The 21,073-nt window shown below is 44.8% G+C and overlaps 1 protein-coding gene across 8 annotated transcripts in view; it reads left to right on the forward strand.

Moving 5' to 3' along the window:
- Nucleotides 1-21,073, forward strand: part of LOC135526508 (rap guanine nucleotide exchange factor 2-like) — a 168,765-nt gene that overhangs the window by 136,614 nt on the left and 11,078 nt on the right. For 3 of the 8 annotated variants that reach the window (XM_064954942.1, XM_064954936.1, XM_064954938.1), the window contains exons 15-29: nt 1,888-1,996; nt 2,840-3,006; nt 3,251-3,369; nt 3,805-3,962; nt 4,173-4,187; nt 4,807-5,047; nt 5,324-5,707; nt 6,015-6,226; nt 12,485-12,608; nt 13,033-13,056; nt 14,690-14,913; nt 15,154-15,324; nt 16,368-16,511; nt 19,753-19,957; nt 20,423-20,937. In XM_064954942.1, the coding sequence (XP_064811014.1) occupies nt 1,888-1,996; nt 2,840-3,006; nt 3,251-3,369; nt 3,805-3,962; nt 4,173-4,187; nt 4,807-5,047; nt 5,324-5,707; nt 6,015-6,226; nt 12,485-12,608; nt 13,033-13,056; nt 14,690-14,913; nt 15,154-15,324; nt 16,368-16,511; nt 19,753-19,957; nt 20,423-20,937 (2,812 nt within the window). The remainder of the gene's footprint in view (nt 1-1,887; nt 1,997-2,839; nt 3,007-3,250; nt 3,370-3,804; nt 3,963-4,172; nt 4,188-4,806; nt 5,048-5,323; nt 5,708-6,014; nt 6,227-12,484; nt 12,609-13,032; nt 13,057-14,689; nt 14,914-15,153; nt 15,325-16,367; nt 16,512-19,752; nt 19,958-20,422; nt 20,938-21,073) is intronic. The other 5 variants (XM_064954939.1, XM_064954941.1, XM_064954937.1 and 2 more) reach the window with 4 other exon arrangements.

A 21,073-nucleotide genomic window follows, 5' to 3' on the forward strand; every position in this document is an offset into this window, starting at 1 on the left:
AAGAGAAGGGGGGTGGAGACCAGTAATGTAGAGGTTGGGAGATGAGAACAAAAGAGATGGGGGGGATTGAGACCAGTAATGTAGAGGTTAGGGAGATGGGAACAGAAGAGAAGGGGGTGGAGACCAGTAATGTAGAGGTTAGGGAGATGAGAACAAAAGAGATGGGGGGGATGGAGACCAGTAATGTAGAGGTTAGGGAAATGGGAACAGAAGAGAAGGGGGGTGGAGACCAGTAATGTAGAGGTTGGGGAGATCAGAACAGAAGAGAACGGGGCTGAGACCAGTAAGGTACAGGTTAGGGAGATGGAGACAGAAGAGAAGGGGCGGGTGGAGACCAGTAATGTAGAGGTTGGGAGATGAGAACAAAAGAGATGGGAGGGGGGATGGAGACCAGTAATGTAGAGGTTAGTGAGATGGGAACAGAAGAGAAGGGAGTGGAGACCAGTGATGTAGATGTTAGTGAGATGGGAACAGAAGAGAAGGGGGGTGGAGACCAGTAATGTAGAGGTTGGGGAGATGAGAACAAAAGAGATGGGGGGGATGGAGACCAGTAATGTAGAGGTTAGTGAGATGGGAACAGAAGAGAAGGGGGGTGGAGACCAGTGATGTAGATGTTAGTGAGATGGGAACAGAAGAGAAGGGGGGTGGAGACCAGTAATGTAGAGGTTGGGGAGATGAGAACAAAAGAGATGGGGGGGATGGAGACCAGTAATGTAGAGGTTAGGGAGATGAGAACAAAAGAGATGGGGGGGATGGAGACCAGTAATGTAGAGGTTAGGGAAATGGGAACAGAAGAGAAGGGGGGTGGAGACCAGTAATGTAGAGGTTGGGGAGATCAGAACAGAAGAGAACGGGGCTGAGACCAGTAAGGTACAGGTTAGGGAGATGGAGACAGAAGAGAAGGGGCGGGTGGAGACCAGTAATGTAGAGGTTGGGAGATGAGAACAAAAGAGATGGGAGGGGGGATGGAGACCAGTAATGTAGAGGTTAGTGAGATGGGAACAGAAGAGAAGGGGAGTGGAGACCAGTGATGTAGATGTTAGTGAGATGGGAACAGAAGAGAAGGGGGGTGGAGACCAGTAATGTAGAGGTTGGGGAGATGAGAACAAAAGAGATGGGGGGGATGGAGACCAGTAATGTAGAGGTTAGGGAGATGGGAACAGAAGAGAAGGGGGGTGGAGACCAGTAATGTAGAGGTTAGTGAGATGGGAACAGAAGAGAAGGGGGGTGGAGACCAGTGATGTAGATGTTAGTGAGATGGGAACAGAAGAGAAGGGGGGTGGAGACCAGTAATGTAGAGGTTGGGGAGATGAGAACAAAAGAGATGGGGGGATGGAGACCAGTAATGTAGAGGTTAGGGAGATGGGAACAGAAGAGAAGGGGGGTGGAGACCAGTAATGTAGAGGTTATGGAGATGGGAACAGAAGAGAAGGGGGGTGGAGACCAGTAATGTAGAGGTTGGGGAGATCAGAACAGAAGAGAACAGGGCTGAGACCAGTAATGTAGAGGTTTGGGAGATGGGAACAGAAGAGACGGGGGGATGGAGACCTGTAATGTAGAGGTTCGGGAGATGGGAACAGAAGAGAAGGGTGGGGGGGGGGTTAGACTAGTAATGTAGAGGTTAGGGGGATGGAGACCAGTAATGTAGAGGTTAGGGAGATGGGAACAGAAGAGAAGGTGGGGATGGTACAAGTGTCATAGAGGAGTCCACATCACTCAGTTGGTTGGCGTTTTGGTGCTTACATCAGAGTTTTGGATTTGACACCTGCATGAATTAACAGGATTGAGGAAGTGGCTGATACTGTATGTGATGTTAATGTAATGTTAATGTAATGTTAATGTAATGTTAATGTATATGTAATGGTATCTCTGTTTGTCTTTGAACAGATTCTGGAGGTGAACGGGCAGAACTTTGAGAATGTCCAGCTCACGAAAGCCAATGAGATCCTGAGGAACAACACCCACTTGTCAATTTCTGTGAAAACTAATCTTTTAGGTAAGAGTTATTATGGCTAACTAGGAATTGAATACTAATAGAAGAATACAAGTAACAGTAACGCTTTTATGTTTCACACAGTATTTATAATTATTAAGGATCCCCATTAGTTCTTGCCAAGGTAGCAGATACTCTTCCTGGGGTCCAAACACATTAAGATGCTTACATTACACACAAATCATAATAATAAAATATTGTACATCATATAACATTATTACACCACTACATATCTACAATACAAAATATATAATACCATCATAAAGCAATATTGCAATGTGTGTGTACAGTTTGTGTGCTCGCGTTTGTGGGCGTATGCGTGTCTGTACCTGTGTGAGTCTCTTCAGTCCCCACTGTTCCATAGGGTGTATTTTATGTGTTTTACAGCTAATTCTACTGCTTGTGTTGGTTTCTTGATGTGGAATAGAGTTCCATGTAGCCATGGCTCTATTTAGTACTGTGCGCCTCCCATAGTCTTTTCTTTACTTGGTTATTGTGAAGAGACCTCTGGTGTCTTGTGGGGTATGCATGGGTGTCTGAGCTGTGCGCTGGGAGTTTAGACAGACCGCTCGGTGCGTTCAGCTTGTCAACACTTCTTACAAAAACAAGTAGTGACGAAGTCAATCTCTCCTTTGAGCCCTGAGAGATTGACATGCATATCATTGTTAGCTCTCCGTGTAATTTTAAGGGCCAGCCGTGCTGCCCTGTTCTGAGCCAATTGTAATTTTCTTAAGTCCCTCTTTGTGACACCTGACCACACGACTGAACAATAGACCAGGTACGACAAAACTAGTGGCCCGTAGGACCTGCCTTGTTGATAGCGTTTCCCCCCTTTCATCCACCCAGTGTTCAAGGAGCTCCTTGCCCGACCAGATCACGACCACGAGGCAGAGGGTGAGGAGCCGCCAGAGGTGGACCGCAAGAATGGCGCCCCGGCACACCTGCCCAAGATCGGGGATATCAAGAAGGGCTCGCGCTACTCCATTCCTGACCTGGCGGTGGATGTTGAGCAGGTGATGTTATGGACTACAGTACCCATAATGCTTTGTGTATGTTATCAAGGACGTATTCATTTGGCACCAAACGGACTGAAACAGAAAGGTACTACCTGACATTGTCCAATCAGAAATGCTTGTTTTAATTTTTTTGTTGCAAAACATTTAGCTGTGGTGTGGCCTAATGAATATGTCCCTGGTTTTATCTTAGTAAAGACGTTCCTAACGCCTAATGTAATGGTGTCCCGTCTCCTCAATGCAGGTGATGGGCCTGGAGAAGGCCAGCAAGAAGGCCAAAGCCAACACGGTGGGGGGAAGGAACAAGCTCAAGAAGATCTTTGACAAGACGCTCACCAGCATCCTGCCCCCAAAACCATACAAGTAAGAGACGTCAGAGACCAATGGAAAAAGTTGCTTCAAAGTTAGAGGACTGGAGTGTGGAATAAAATAGACTCGACTTATTCATGTTTTTTGTGTTGTGTTGAGCAGTGTCACCTCTTATGAAGATTTATTTATAACAAATGTTTTAAACTTGGCAAGCCAGTGAAGAACAAATTCTTATTTACAATGCCGGTTATTTAAAAAACAACAACAATGTAAATATTTTCTTAACTGTTTTGTTGGTTAAGGGCTTGTCAGTAAGCATTTCACGGTAAGGTCTACGACACCAGTTGTATTTGGCGCATGTGAAAAATAAAATGTAATTTGATGTATTGAGCAGTGTAACATCTTACTGATATACTTTACTGTAAAAACATTGCCCTCTATCCTCTGACAGTGGAACTTTCCAACCCCTCCCTCCCTCTGTTTCCGTAGCGACGTGGGTGTGGGCCAGTCGCAGGACGACAGCATCGTGGGCCTGAAGCAGTCCAAACAGATTCCGGCCGCGCTGCCAGTCAGCGGCAGCCTGTCGTCCAGCAACCCTGACCTGCTGCAGTCCCACCACCGTATCCTGGACTTCAACAACCAGCCTGGTGAGGACCAACAGACACACTCCTCTTTGAACCTTTTAATATACAACCGTGTGTTATAAAGCATACATTACACATCTATAAGCGCCACTTGGCTGTCGTCTCTCTTGAGGCAGTCTTTTATTCATACATTGCTAACCCGGGGAAATTCTTCGCCAGATGTTTGACCCACATTTTAATGTTCTCCCACGCATACTCTTTGTGTTCCTTCAGCCCCAGTCGTGACGAGTGAGTATCAGTCTGCTTTTGTTCTGACCACGCAGCGCTTGTCCTCTTTGCAAGCCAACCTGCTGTTTCTTTCACAAGCTTCCTATGGTGTTTCTAAATCTGGGGTCTTAAGGGTGAATGTTTTCTAATTGTGGTTATGGTCTGGGCTTGTTGGTCTTGATAACAGCAGCCTGCAAATCAGTGTGTTTTAATGGGTTACGTAGGCCTGAATCTAACTGGGCTGTAGTAGAAAGCACAATCACGTCCTTGTCAATGCTGTCTTTCTGCCCCTCTGTCTTTCAAAGTTCTAGTCGGCTAAATGAGTTACACAAACTCACCGTATATCATTGAGCATGTCAGCGTGGCTTCTAGCAGACATCAGTTGTTGACATTTTTGTTGAAATGTTTGAAGTACAGTTTGAAACAAATTGATCCTGTAAACTTTTCCGAGGTTAAGTGGCTAGCAGTGACCGATTCATTCTAATTTTGGTGTGTTTTGGGGCGGTATGGTGAATTATGGTGTAACCTTGGGTAAAATAAAAAAGCAATGGTACTTGAGTGATGTGACTGTCCACAATGAAATTGCTGAATTCTGACATGAGAATTGTGTGGGTAATTCCTATTTAACCCCCCCATCCAGACATGTCAGACCAGGTGCTGCGGGTGTTCAAGGCAGACCAGCAAAGTCGATACATCATGATCGGTAAGGACACCACGGCCAAAGAGGTGGTGGCCCAGGCCATCCGGGAGTTTGCCCTGACCGCAGTGCCCGAAGCCTATTCGCTGTGTGAGGTGTCCATCACGCCGGAAGGCGTCATTAAGCAGCGCCGGCTCCCGGAGCAGCTGTCCAAGCTGGCAGACAGGATACAGCTCAGTGGCAGGTAAGTACTGGTTTTATTGATCACATTTGTTATACAGGTTAGTCCCATCTCTTTTACAAGAGATAGCAAAGTCCCCTTCTCTTGTGCTGACTTTCTCCTGACCATTACTGGTCTCCCCTCTTATGAAAGACCTTGTCTTTTTCTACTTTTACTTAAGTCTTGTGTTGAGACGATTCTATTGGAGGAGCAAAATGGAGATAGACCATTTATTTATGTACAATAGAATACCTGTGTGTATGTGAGAGAATAGTAAAGGAACTCCCTGCTCTTCTCTAGATACTACCTGAAGAGCAACATGGAGACAGAGACCCTCTGTTCAGACGAGGACGCCCAGGACCTCCTTCGTGAAGGCCAGATCTCCCTCCTCCAGCTGTCCACCATGGAAGTAGCCACGCAGCTGTCCATGCGCGCCTTCGAACTCTTCTGCGCCATCGAGCCCACCGAGTACATCGACGACCTGTTCAAGCTCAAGTCCAAGACGGGCTCGTTTTGCCTCAAGCGCTTTGAGGAGATCATCAACCAGGAGACCTTCTGGGTGGCGTCGGAGGTGACCCGGGAGCCCAACCAGCTCAAGCGCATGAAGACAGTCAAGCATTTCATCAAGATAGCTCTCCATTGTAGAGAGTGCAAGAACTTCAACTCCATGTTCTCCATCATTAGGTGAGGTCGGAGAGGATGAGTACGAAAGGAGACCCGGCGGCCATGTTGTATTGTTGTGATGGAGATGGGTTAATCCGATTTGGAAGAGTTTTACACCAAATTCAGCAGTTAGGCATGCAGGCTTTCACTCCAAACATAATCTTGCATACCTGATTCTACTGAACAGCTGCCCACTGAATTGTAATTAGCTGAATCAGGTATGTTTGTGTGGGGTTGGAACAAAAGCCTGGAACCAGAGATAGCCCCCTTCTCTACTGTATCAGTATTCTAACTTTGCTGTCTTTCTGTGGTCCTCGCCCCCCAACAGTGGTCTGAACCTGGCCCCAGTATCTAGACTCCGGGGCACGTGGGAGAAGCTGCCCAGTAAGTACGAGAAGCTGTTCGGGGACCTGCAAGACCTGTTTGATCCATCCAGGAACATGGCCAAGTATCGCAATGTGCTGAACAACCAGAACCTCCAGCCTCCCATCATCCCCCTGTTCCCCGTCATCAAGAAGGACCTCACCTTCCTGCATGAAGGTAGATAGCCACACACCTAGTCATTTTGGATCACAAAATGTGTTCCAAACAATCTTGGAACCCAGATCCAAAGCTGTCTCACCACAGCTATATTTGAACTTTTCCTGTTGAAAAACAATATCCCACAAATAAATACAGTAGTATACACAAGGGTAAAAAAAAAAATGTTTTGAGCAAAACTTCATGTAGTAGGCCATTCAAGGAGTTGGGCTGATGGTGCCCTCTGATGTCATTGGCCTCCCCCTTACTTGAAGAACAATAGTGGAGCAAAAGAGGATAGACCCAACCTCCTACTTGTGCCATGTCATGATACCTGGATCGCCTATTGAGATTTGCCTTTTGATATGTAAAGCAAGTGTTAAATGAGGTGAAAAGGAGAGTGGAGTAAAATTTTAAGGAAGAAAAACCATTGCCCTTCTCAAAGCTTCTGCCAAAGCTCATCCCCAGCCTCTCTCCCCTTCCTTTTCCACTATGTCAGATTCAGCAAGTGTCGCCTATTCCCGTCCTGCCGTCCAGGACCTCTATACCAGGCGGTGTCAGAGGAAGGCCCTAAAAATTGTTAGACTCCAGCCATCTGGAGGTGAAAGAAAGATGCACCTGTTTAGGCGAGGTGCTGGCTAGCGAAGTAGAACACTTGGAAAAGAAAAGGAGACACACACTTTAGGAGCTCAGATGCAATAATTTAATAACCTAATAACCAACGTTTCGACAGACAAGCTGTCTTCATCAGGGTATGATGACAAACACTGCAAGTCACTAGTTTTATATAGTTTCAAAGGGGACACACAGGTGTCTGTAATCATGGCTAGGTATGGCTTGATGTCATTGGTTAATTTGCAGATATAAATAGAACACATAAAAACATTAATGGATTAATGGCCCACAAACATTTACAATGAGTAGCAAAATCACAAGAATGGCTTCAGATTGAAGTCTACGTTGAGACCGAAGGTTGCAATGGTTTTTAAATTAAATATCCAGACAGCTTCAAGTTTTAACAATAAATTGTCAAGGTCAACCCCTCTCATAGGGAGGGTGACTTGTTCAATGCCGATATAATGTAGGGACGAAATAATGGTTAGTTTCCAAAAAGACTCCAGCCACCCTAGTCATAAACTGTTCTCTCTGCGACTGCACTGCAAGCGGTACCGGAGTCCTAAGTCTAGGTCCAAAAGGCTCCTTAACCTCTTGAAACTCCCCATCCCGGATCCGGGATTGTGACTAAGCCTCAGGCTCATTAGCATAACGCAACGTTAACGATTTCTGAAAATCGCAAATAAAATTAAAATAATGCGTTTGCTCTCAAGCTTAGCCTTTTCTTAACAACACTGTCATCTCAGATTTTCAAAATATGCTTTTGAACCATAGAAATTGACTAATTTGTGTAAGAGTATGCAAAGCTAGCATAGCATTTTGTGTAGCATGTAGCACGCAACATTTTCACAAAAGCCAGATAACCAAATAAATAAAATCATTTACCTTTGAAGAGCTTCTGATGTTTTCAATGAGGAGACTCCCAGCCACATACCAAATGCGCAGTGTTTCCTGAAAGCGTCTGTGTGTAGGAGAAATCGTTCCGTTTTCTACATTGCGCCTGGCTACCGAAACGAACCGAAAATGCAGTCACCTACAACGTGAAACTTTTTCCGGATTAACTACATAATATCGACCGAAACATGGCAAACGTTGTTTGGAATCAATCCTCAAGGTGTTTTTTCACATATCTCTTCATTGACATGCAGTTCATGGAAGCTTGCTTCTCTCTCTGTGCCCCATGGAAAAATACTGGCAGGTGACTTTTGCGCACCAATTTCGGCGCAGGACACCGGGCGGACACGTGGTAAATGTGGTCTCTTATGGTCAATCTTCCAACGATCTGCCTACAAATACGTCACAATGCTGCAGACACCTTGGGGAAACGACAGAAAGGGCAGACTCATTCCTCTTGCGTTCACAGCCATATAAGGAGATCATGAAAGACAGAGCCTCAAAAATCCTTGTCATTTCCTGGATGCCAAGTCATCTTGGTTTTGCCTGAAGCTCACGTTAAAGGGCACGCACAGAGAAGATATTTGTATTTCTGGACACGTCAGAGTGTTTTCTTTCGAACAGTAGCAATTATATGCATAGTCGAGCATCTTTTTGTGACAAAATATCTTGTTTAAAACGGGAACGTTTTTCTTCCAAAAATGAAATAGCGCCACCATAAGTGTAAGAGGTTAACAGGTTCTACCCCCAAGCCATAAGAAGGGTGAACAGTTAATCAAATGGCAAGCCGGACTATTTACATTGGACCCCCCCTTCTTTGTTTTTACTATTTTCTACATTGTAGAATAATAGTGAAGACATCAAAATTATGAAATAACACGCATGGAATAATGTTGTAACCAAAAAAAGTGTTATTATTTTATATTTCAGATTCTTAAAAGTAGCCACACGTTGCCTTGATGACAGCTTTGAACACTCTTTGCATTCTCTCAACCAGCTTCACCTGGAATGCTTTTCCAACAGTCTTGAATGAGTTCCCACATATGTTGAGCACTTGTTCGCTGCTTTTCCTTCACTCTGCGATCCAAACCATCTCAATTGGGTTGAGGTAGGGTGATTATGGAGGCCACGTCATCTGATGCAGGACTCCATCACTCTCCTCCTTGGTCAAATATCCCTTACATACCCTAGAGGTGTGTTGGATCATTGTCCTGTTGAAAATCAAATGGTAGTCCAACTAAGCACAAACCAGATAGGATGGCGTATCGCTGCAGAATGCTGTGGTAGCCATGCTGGCTAAGTGTGCCTTGAATTCTAAATAAATCAGACATTGTCATCAGCAAAGCACCATCACACCACCTCCTCCATGCTTCACGGGGGAAAGTTCAACTACTCTGCATCTCACAAAGACACGGCGGTTGGAACATTAAGACTCCTCAGAACCAAATGACCGATTTCCACCGGTAAAGTGTCCATTGCTTGTGTTTCTTTGCCCAAGCAATTCTCTTCTTCTTTTTGGTGTCCTTTAGTAGTGGTTTCTTTGCAGAATTTCGACCATGAAGGCCTGATTTTACCCAGTCTCCTCTGAACAGTTGATGTTGAGATGTCTGTTACTTGAAATCTGAAGCATTTGGCTGCAGTTTGAGGCTGGTAACTGAGATGAGATGACGCTGGCAGAGATAGTCGCCTCGCTTCAGGTACTTAGAAAACTAGGCAGTTATTTGTTTTTTTATGTACTATTTCTTACATTATTAGCCCAGGAAATCACAAGTGTTATTACATACAGCCGGGAAGAACTATTGGATATAAAAGCAATGTCAACTTACCATCATTACGACCAGGAATACGTCTTTCCCGAAGCGGATCCTTTGTTTGAATCTCCACCCTGGGCATGAAATCTTATCCCAGAGGCCGACCCAAAACAACGAGGTCGCCGCAGGAGGCCTGTGTCTTGTGACCGTAGCATACGTGTAGGTATGTACGGCAGGACCAAATCGGAAAGATGGGTAGGAGCAAGCCCATGTAATGCTTTGTAGGTTAGCAGTAAAACCTTGAAATCAGCCCTTGCCTTAATAGGAAGCCGGTCTAGGAAGGCTAGCACTGGAGTAATATGATAAAAAAAATGGTTCTAGTAAGGGTTCTAGCAGCCGTATTTAGCACTAACTGAAGTTTTAGTGCTTTATCCGGGTAGCAGGAAAGTAGAGCATTGCAGTAGTCTAACCTAGAAGTGACAAAAGCATGGATGAATTTTTCTGCATCGTTTTTGGATAGAAAATATCAGATTTTTGCAATGCTACATAGATGGAAAAAAGCTGTCCTTGAAACAGTCTTGATATGTTCGTCAAAAGAGAGATCAGGGTCCAGAGTAACGCCGAGGTCCTTGACAGTTTTATTTGAGAAGACTGTACAACCATTGAGATTCTCAACACTGAGGTCCCACAAGTGTGCGTTCTCAGCCCTCTCCTGTACTCCCTGTTCACCCATGACTGTGTGGCCATGCACGCTTCCAATTCAATCATCAAGTTTTCAGAGAACACTACAGTGGTCGGCCTGATTACCAACAGCCTACGGGGAGAAGGTGAGGGCCCTCGGATGTGGTGTCAGGAAAATAACCTCACTCAATGTCAACAAAACAAAGGAGATGATTCCCCCCCTCCATCCACATTGACGGGACAGTAGTGGAGAAGGTAAAAACGTTTTAAGTTCCTCGACGTACAAATCACGGACAAACGGAAATGGTTCACCCACACAGACAGCGTGGTGAAGAAGGCGCAACAGCACCTCTTCAACCTCAGGAGGCTGGAGAAATGTGTCTTGTCATCTAAAACACTCACAAACTTTAACAGATGCACAATCGAGAGCATCCTCACCGCCTGGCATGGCAATTGCACCGCCCTCAACCATAAGGCTCTCCAGATGGTAGTGCGGTCTGCACAATGCATCACCTGGGGCATACTATCTGCCCTCCAGGACACCTACAGCACCCGATGTCACAGGAATGCCAACGAGATCATCAAGGACAACAACCACCTGATCCACTGCCTGTGCACACCGCTATCATCCAGAAGGCGAGGTCAGTTCAGGTGCATCAAAGCTGGGACTGAGAGACTGGAAAAACAGCATCTATCTCAAGGCCATCAGGCTGTTAAACAGTCATCACTAACATAGAGCGGCTGCTGCCAACATACAGACTCACATCTCTGGCCACTTAAATAAATGGACTTAATAAAGGTGTCACTAGTCACTTTAAATAACGGCGCTTTAATGTTTACATATCCTACATTACTCATCTCATATGTATATACTATATTCTATGCCATCTACTGCATCTTGCCTATGCCGCACGCCATCGCTCATCCATATATTTGTATGTACATATTCTATTCATCCCTTTACATTTGTGTGTTTAAGGTAGTTGTTGTGAATTAGTTAGATTACTTGTTAGATATGAATACATAGTCGGAACTAGAAGCATAAGCACTTCGCTACACTCGCATTAACATCTGCTAACCATGTGTATGTGACCATTAAGATTGAATTTTATTTGAATATATCCTCTGCAGCAGAGGTAACCCTGGGTCTTCCATACCTGTGACGGTCCTCACGAGAGCCATTTTCATCATAGCGCTTGGTGGTTTTTGTGACTACACTTGAAGAAACCTTAAAAGTTCTTGACATTTTCCAGATTGACTGACCTTCATGTCTTAAAGTAATGATGGACTGCCGTTTCTCTTTGCTTATTTGAGCTGTTCTTGCTATAATATGGACTTGGTCTTTTACCAAATAGGGCTATCTTCTGTATTCCACCCCTACCTTGTCACAGCAACTGATTGGCTCGAACGCATTAAAAAAAAAAAAGGGAAGAAATTCCACAAATGAACTTTTAACGGGGGACACCTATTAATTGAAGTGCATTCCAGGTGACTACCTCATGAAGCTAGTTGAGAGAATGCCAGGAATGTGTAAAGCTGTCAAGGCAAAGGGTGGATATTTGAAGAATCTCAAATGTAAAATATATTTTGATTTGATGAACACATTTTTGGTTACTACATGATTCCATGTGTTATTTCATAGTTTTGATGTCTTCACTATTATTCTACAATGGAGAAAATTGTAAAAACAAAAATAAGAGAAACTCTTGAATGAGTAGGTGTCCAAGCTTTTGACTGGTACTGTACATATTATCTTGACTAACCTGTACCCTCTCACATTGACTCTGTACCAGTTCCCCCTGTATTTTGCCTCATTATTGTTATTTTGTTACTTTTTCAAACTTTAGTTGATTTAGTAAATATTTTCTTTAACAACAATGTAGTTAAGAAAAATGAGTTAAGGGCTTGTAAGTAAGCATTTCATGTTGTACTCTGCGCACGTGACAAATGCAATTTCATTTGACAAGAGACCAGCAAAACATTGGCTGGGTCTACCATTTTTGTATACGATGTTGCACTTAGTTAAATTGTTAAATTGTATGCCAATATTTCCCAGAGTGGCATAGTGGTCTAAGGCACTGCATCTCAGTGCTAGAGGCATCATTACAAACCCTGATTCGATCCCGGGCTTTATCACATCCGGCTGTGATCGGGAGTCCCGTAGGTTCGGCACACAATTGGCCCAGTGTTGTCCGGGGAAGGTTTGGCTGGTGTCGGTTGTCATTGTAAAATAATAATTTGTTCTCGACTGACTTACCTAGTTAAATAAAGGTAAACATTTATTTTAAAGGCATCTTAATCAATCTGTTATTACTAATAGTCACTTGTCCTTCCCCAGGGAACGACTCTAAAGTAGACGGCCTGGTGAACTTTGAGAAGCTGCGGATGATCGCCAAGGAGATCCGCCACGTGGGTCGCATGGCCTCCGTCAACATGGACCCAGCGCTCATGTTCAGAACCAGGTAACTAACAACGCTTCACTATCCCCTTCAGATCCAATCAAATCCCCGTGGGTTGTCGATGATTGATTGTTCACATGTAGATTGTCAATATTACCCGCTTCAAGGCTTTTTTTCTTGAGCAGATGTTTCTCCGGGCCAACCCAGCTGTTTCCTGTACGGTCTACTTATTGTTGGTGTAGAATCCACACAGTGCTCATGTGAAAGTGTGTGTGACTTTGCATGTCCACCATGCTGCCATGTCACTATTGAGTGTCTGTTTGTTATCAATGTTTGTCTCTCTTTCTCTCTTTTGTGGGCCTCTGGTAACCTTGCTCATCTTGGTGGCTCTTAGTGGTCTATCCTGTCTAAGCTTGTCTCCCTCCTTTCTCTCTCTCCATCCACTCTTTGCCCTCCACGCTTCACTGTTCATGGCTATCCCTTCTAGGAAGAAGAAATGGAGGAGTTTAGGGTAAGTTTTGGTGACCGATCTTTCCATGCTATTTTATTCTGCCCAATTTATGCGATTTCCCTCATTTCTGATGCCTCGTTTGTTTGGTTTAGTGCTTATTTTACTAACCTGTTATTTTGTGCTGGTTTTACTTACCTGTTAAATAGTGCTGGTTTTACTTACCTGTTAAATAGTGCTGGTCTTACTTACCTGTTAAATAGTGCTGGTCTTACTTACCTGTTAAATAGTGCTGGTTTTACTTACCTGTTAAATAGTGCTGGTTTTACTTACCTGTTAAATAGTGCTGGTTTTACTTACCTGTTAAATAGTGCTGGTTTTACTTACCTGTTAAATAGTGCTGGTTTTACTTACCTGTTAAATAGTGCTGGTCTTACTTACCTGTTAAATAGTGCTGGTTTTACTTACCTGTTAAATAGTGCTGGTTTTACTTACCTGTTAAATAGTGCTGGTTTTACTTACCTGTTAAATAGTGCTGGTTTTACTTACCTGTTAAATAGTGCTGGTTTAACTAACCCGTTTTGTTTCATACCCTTCTAACACTGCTTGGCTCTGGTAAAATGTTCTTTAGAAATGGAAAAGATCATGACTTTTGCTAGTTTCAAGTCACATTTTCTTTATTCTTCAAAAATATTTCTCAATGACTCATTTAAAACTGATATAGCGATGTTGTATCCCATGCAATTCACAATCCATGAACTAGCAAAAGTGATTACTTTGTCTTCCCACCTACTTAACAAAAACAGCATGCCAGCATTCCATCTGGTTTTCAGTTCTATTAGTTTGTCATAGTGTGGATTTATTCTGTATATCAGTCTCCAGACTAAACATATTTTCTTCAACATGAAAGTCTTTAGTGTTGCTACAAGGACAGCCAAACTAGTCATGCTTTACATCAGTGTTTCCCAAACTCGGTCCTGTTCGCCCCCCCACATGGGGGAGGATTTTTCCCTCTAGCACTACACCGATGAATCAAATAACCAGCTCACCATCAAGCTTTGGTTATTTGAAAGCTGTGTAGTTCTAGGGTAAAACCTAAAACATGCACCCGGGGGGGGGGCTCCAGGGCTGAGTTTGGGAACCCCTGATGTACATCAGTGGCCAAGGAGAAGTAGTTTACAATACAATCATTGTGTTCAATTCCACCACACTATACATGTACTCTGGATGTACCATAGGTTCTGATGAAAAGGCATTTCACTCCAGCTACTTTGGTTTTACACCACAGAAATGTTAACTGACAATCATCACTATTTGAACCCCCAACACACACATACATGCACACACCTCCCCTGTTTCTTGACTGATTGGCCCCTATTCCCTCCTCTTCCTTGGAATGCATGGAATGTTCTGGAGCTGAGAGGAATGCCCCCAAAGCCTCAGTCTCTGCATGTCTGCCTCTCAAACGGCCCTCCTCTGAGCTACATTCCAGGAATAGTACCCCCACACACAGTTACCTAAATAGTAGTACACACACATGGTCATAGTCTGATGGTGGTCACGATCTTCCCTCTCTGTCTCTCTCTCTGTGCGTGCATGTGCACGTGCGTGTGTGTGTGTGCGTGTGTGTGTGTGTGTGCGCGCGTGCGTGTGTGTGTGCGCGTGCGTGCGTGTGTGTGTGTATGTGTGTGACCAGTTCTCTTAGCCAGGGCAGTGCCAACGCGGCGGTGCTAGACGTCACCCAGACGGGCGGGCACAAGAAGCGGGTGAGGCGCAGCTCCTTCCTGAACGCTAAGAAGCTGTACGAGGATGCCCAGATGGCCCGCAGGGTCAAGCAGTTCCTGTCCAACCTCAGCCTGGAGACCAACGAGGAGGCGCTGCAGACCCTCTCGCTGCAGTGCGAGCCCTCCATCAACACACGTAAGTGGTGGAGAGAGTACATGCTGTGGACAACACACACACACGATTGCGTTCTGTCTCGCACTGAGTGTGGGAGTACATACACTTGGGATATCTAACTGCAATATGGGCCCTCCATCATCATGTGATTGATGCACATATGAGTGGTCCAGGTGGCCATTTTGGCTCAGCAGCAACACTCGGTTTCTCACTGGTAGTATTGATTGTTCAAGTACCACATTCTCCTCAACCATTTCTCAGTGCCCAAGAATGCTGGTGGCAGTAAGAGGCCAGACACGTCTCCAGTGGTGTCCAGAGCTGCCAGCCAGCAGAGGGGCCAGCTGCAGAAGGGCAACCAGGCCCTCCAGGTGCCTGCTGTGGCTCTCTACCCCTCACGCAAGAAAGTACCCGTCAAGGACCTGCCACCATTTGGTAAGAACTTGCACAAGTTAAGGGGGAAAATATGCTTGAAAATATATACGTTATAGTACATTGTTTCTTTCCCGACTGCATATAAATCTGTATGTTTCCTTTCAGGAAACCAGATTTATTTCCATTTCAGGTAAAATGTTCCTGATCACAATGTTGCTTCTAGTGTGGCATTACGCTAGTTTAGCCGCTATGAGCAGGTTCCCCAAAGACCCAGATTAAGTTTATTCCTGAACTAAAAAACACTGTCAATGGAGATTCGAAAGATGAATCTGCATCTGGGAAACTGGCCTTTGCTGAAGTCTTTATCCTACTCTAAACATGGGTTAGGTTGAGGGTTAAAGCTGGAATCCTTAATGGTGAATCAGCCACATCCGATATAATATTACAACAACAAAGAAGTTACTGTAAACAACGAACACAGTTTTTTCCCCTCAGACATGATTGTACGCGCGGAAGAAGAGCACAATAAGTACAGCAATTATTTTTGCCATGCTGCACGATGCTCCTAAGCTCAACAAAAAAAACTATAACAATGGTGGTGGGGGCGACCGGCGGCGGTGGTGGCGGGGGCGACCGGCGGGGTGACCGGCGGCGGTGTTGGCGGGGGCGACCGCCGGCGGTGGTGGGGCGGGGCCGACCGGCGGCATTGGTGGTGGGCGGGGGCGACTGGCGGTGGTTGGTTGGCTACTGAGGATTCCATCTTTACGTGTAATTCGGGATTCAAGAGAACTGTGGGAAGTGGGAATTATTTCTTGAAGAACCTCCAGTGGCGGGAGACTCATGTAGCTGTGCTCCAGTGTGTTGCTACAGTAGTATCTACTCTGCCAAGTTTGCTTTTCTCCATCCATTTATATTCTTAGACAATAGATAAAACCTCTGTAGTTCTACCTCTCCTTTCACTGTGACTTGAGCACCACCTAGAGGCCATCTGGCCAAGTGATGATTAAAAACTCACCAGACAATGTAGGCTATGGCTACGTTTAAAACCCCACCATTGACGTTGACTCCACAACGCTAATTTTGGCTATCGTTTTGTTTTGAAGGCACAAGTTCCCCTCAGTCGTTGAAGAAGATCCTGTCACTGTCAGAGGAGGCCAGCAAGCGTCAGACTGAGGACACTGTAACATCCAACAACACCTCGCAGCTCTCCTCCCCGCCCACCTCACCACAGAGCTCACCCAAGAAGGGTAAGCGAATAATCCCATCAGTCCAACCTCAGCCCAGTGCCCCTCTCACTCACACAGAGATTTAGAAGATTACTGCTGACACCTGGTGGTCATAGTGAAACTACCAGTTCAACCTTCTGTGAGGTCATAATAATACTGATGTAGCAACGGTTAATCAAGGTTTTTAGGGCCATGGAATACTGAAAGTGTTTTCTTGTGACTCATGAAAAAGGAAAGTTGAGCTGACGGAGCTTGCAGTGTTTCGCTATGGTTTTAGTCATCAATCTAGCAGGAGGGCAATATTTTATAAATGTGTACTAGTGTGTGTGTGTGTCCTCCTCGAAAGCTATGACCTTTGGCTTTCACCTGGAATTGTTTATTTATGTCTGAGAGAAAAAAAACACTTTTCAAGCGATATGATCTAGTACACACTACAAGTATAATAAAACATATGCAAACATGATGTTATGATAAAAAAATAATAATGATTAAGCCTTTTATACTTTATAATATGTCAATATATAGTTATAATCTGTTTTAGGAATATCTACCCAAGATATTTCACCTTCTTTATTACTTTACAAACATATCATTAGTGATAGTCAAAATCTGTTACATTTGTGAACATCTAATCAAATTTAAACAGCATGAGTCTCTCCTATAGACGAGGGGAGAAAGGATATGTAAAGGGTTCCATTTTGTCGTTCTGAGCATATGCAATGTGTCTGCCTAGACTGCCTAGTCTACACTGTTCCATATTGGAATCAGCTATCAATCACCCCTACCTACCTCCTATCCCAACTACCTCACTCCTTACATACATGATGCTGTCCTGTGTCCTATCTGTGTGTGATGTCTCTTTGCCTTGCTGCATGCAGGGCTCGGGACACTGAAGGGCCAAAGTGTCCGGAAGGTTACCTTTACCAGTAAACAGACAGCCACAGGTAAACTGGGACTGGCCCAGACCGGCCCTAGACCTAAACAGACGCTGCTGGCCTAGACCTTTTATTTCAATATTTGCACTGTCTCTATGTACACTCACAGGGCCCTACACACTCACACATGCTGTCACTCAAACACACACGCACACAAACACTCACTCCACCACCCGCTCACTCACACATAATATGGAGATACATTTATACAGACTCTACACACCCGTACACCACTCACATACAACCTGCTGCTACTATTGTTTATCTTATATCCTGTTGGCTAGTCCCCTTACCCCTATAAATATCTACCTCCATCACTCCAGTATCCCTGCACATGTAAATATAGTATTGGAATTAACTTTTGAAGTATTTCCTGTATATAGTATGCTTACTTACTCTCTATATTATTATTCCTTGTGCTTTTTTTCTAGTAATACATTGTTATTGATTATTGCATTGTTGGGTTTTGAGTTTGCAAGAAGGCATTTCACTGTACTTGTGCATGTGACATTAAAACTTGAAACTGGAAATTAAGAAATAAAATGTTTTACGTTGCATGCCCTAATGAACACGACCCAGTTGGATCTTACAAATACGAAGTGGTTGGGACCTGTATATGTACTGAATAAAAATAAAAACGCAACATTATTTCATTGATTTGACTTAGTTACAGTTCAAGTAAGGAAATGCGTCATTTGAAAGAAATAAATTAGGCCCTAATCTATGGATTTTACATGACTGGGAATAAAGATGTGGGCCAAAATGGGCCTCAGGATCTCATCATGGTATTTTTGTGCATTCAAATTGCCATCGATTAAAAACAATTGTGTTCGTTGTTTGTAGCTTATGCCTGCCCATACCATAACCCCACCCTCACCATGGGGCACTCTCTTCACAACGCTGACATCTGCAAACCGCTTGCCCACACAACGCCATACACGTGGTCTGCAGTTCTGAGTTCGGTTGAACGTACAGCCAAATTCTCTAAAACAACGTTGGAGGCGGCTTATGGTAGAGAAATTAACATACAATTCTCTGGCAACAGTTCTGGTGGACATCCCTGCAGCCCCCTCAAAACTTGTGGTGTTGTGTGACAACTGCACATTTGAGTGGCTTTTTATTGTCCCCAGCACAAGGTGCAGCTGTCTAATGATCATACTGTTTAATCAGCTTCTTGATATGCCACATGATGGATTATCTTTCAAAGGAGGAATGCTCACTAACAGGGATGTAAGCAAATGTGTGCACAACATCTTAGAGAAATAATTTGTTTGTACATATGGAACATTTCTTGATCTTTCAGCTCATGAAACATGGGACCAATGCTTAACATGTTGCATTTTATATTTTTGTTCAGTGTATATAGGGGGTCCTGCGGGCTTGTCTGTCGCCCCGCTTGTCTTAGTAGCGGAGTTGCTGCTGGGATGTCTAGTAGTATGACCGTTGCTTCAGAAGATATATGGGCTCAGATGCTGCTGCTTCACCGACATCCACAACTCCTCTTGATTCATGTCTGTGTGTTTAGAAGCCGGTAGAAGCCCTTCGGTCCACCGGTGAAAACTAATTCACTTATTATTGGATGGGTTTCAGGAACTGACTTGACGCTAGGCCATCTGACTTAGAAGATCAGTCCTCCATTTTCTGAATGGTAGCTCGCGGTTGGTTTGCCAATGATGTAATGTCACAGAACACTCAATTTCCAATTACTTGTGCCCAGAATGTTAGAGAGCAGAGTAATTTGATGAGATTTCTGGCTTTGAGATGAGGTTCTTGGTGTGTGTGAATGGAGATTGCTTTGAAATGTCAGTCATTCTGTGACTCCAAGCTAAAGGTGTGAGGATCTTCATTTTTTTTTCTCTCGATTGAATCACTGCCCCAAGCACGTTCTGAGTTTGTTGTAAAGTTAGGACTTGCTGTGTATTTCCCCAATCCTTTTATTAGGCTGATTTTAGGTAATTGTGGGCTTGTGTAGTGGCTTCCTTGAATATTAATTTCTCCTTTCATATTAGGTCACAGAGTATGACCGGCCGTGTTCAAGCTGTAAGTTATCTGGCGCGCAGTGTGATGGTAGTGATTTGAGAGGTTAGAGGTTTTTTTTTTCGACGTGCAGTTAGAGAGGTTCATAGGCTGCAAGAAACGTATGTGCTCTCCCATCCAGCCAGCTGTAAATCCATGTTAGGAGGTTCTAAACGATTCAACCCTCTGAACACAACCCCTGGACTAGTAGATTGGAATCATTTAGCACTTTGTGTGACATCTGCTGATCTGAAAAGGGTTTAATAATGATTGATCAGTCAGTTAATGGACCACCCCCCTACTCTCTCCAGGCTACCCCAGAACAGGAGATGCCTACTCAGACTCGGGTCACAGCGAGATCTCATCGCGCTCCAGCCTGGTCAGCAACTCCTCCTTTGACATGGCCCAGGAGGAGAGGAGGGGGCTCAGGCACTCCGGCGGGGTGGGAGACCCCCACGCTGGAGGGGTGCGTCTGGAGAGGAGGGCTACGACAGACCCGGACCAGTACAGCCTCGGGTATGAACCAACACTGCCCATTTCTATTGATCATCATCCCAAAAACTTTGTTTAAAGGGGTAATGTACCCTAGTTATAAAATTGTTGAGTGGTTAACTTGAAAATGTAGTATTTGGTATACATCCTATTTTAACAGCTAAGTAGAGTGATGAGTGTTAATTTCAAAAATGGAAAAAGGAAGAGATTCAATCCCAACTCTTTATTGTAACAACCCAGTTGTTAAGGTATAGCTTGTCTCTAATCCCTAACCCCCACTGTAAAGGTTTAGCTTCTCTCTAATCGCTAACCCCCACTGTAAAGGTATAGCTTGTCTCTAATTGCTAACCCCCACTGTAAAGGTATAGCTTGTCTCTAATTTTTAACCCTCATTGTACATTTATAGCCTGCCTCTAATCACTAACCCCAATTGTAAAGTTATAGCTTGTCTCTAACTCTCTGCCCCCCCCCGCCCAACCCCACAAACAGTTCCTACTCGTCCATGCAGGACTGCCGGGGTCTGTATACCTGTGCCACGGTGCTATCTCCCAGCTCTGAAGAGCTGACCCAGGACCAAGGGGACCGTGTCTCCCTGGATGCTGCAGACAGTGGCCGCGGCTCCTGGACCTCGTGCTCCTCGGGCTCCCACGACAACATCCAGACCATGCAACAGGGACGCAGCTGGGAGACCCTGGCCTTCGGGCCGGGTGGTGTGGTCAGCGTGGGTGTCCATCCTCCCGGGGGGCCTGAAGCGTTTATAGGGGTCTCCTCTGGAATGTGGGCGTCTCAGGCTAGAGGGAGCTGGGCATCGGCCTCTTCTTCATCTTCCTCTGCAGCGTACTGGGGCGAGGACTCGGAGGGTGACACGGGCACGATTAAACGCAGAGGCGGGAAAGACGTGAACGCTGACCCGGAGACGAGTAGTATCACGTCCATGGGGTCTGACGAGGCCAAGCAGCACGGGAGGCCATCGCCCATCACCGCCGGCAACAAGGGTCTTATCAGTGAGTTGACCACTGAAATGTTTGTTTGTCTGTTGTGTTGATCGAAGGGTTAAGCTGTCCTCATAGGCTAATGTTAGGGTGACCATATCTGTTCCTAATGTTAGGGTGGCCATACCTGTTCCTAATGTTAGGGTGG

The sequence above is a fragment of the Oncorhynchus masou genome, chromosome 32, assembly GCF_036934945.1.
Source record: "Oncorhynchus masou masou isolate Uvic2021 chromosome 32, UVic_Omas_1.1, whole genome shotgun sequence".
Classification (NCBI taxonomy): Eukaryota; Metazoa; Chordata; class Actinopteri; order Salmoniformes; family Salmonidae; genus Oncorhynchus; species Oncorhynchus masou.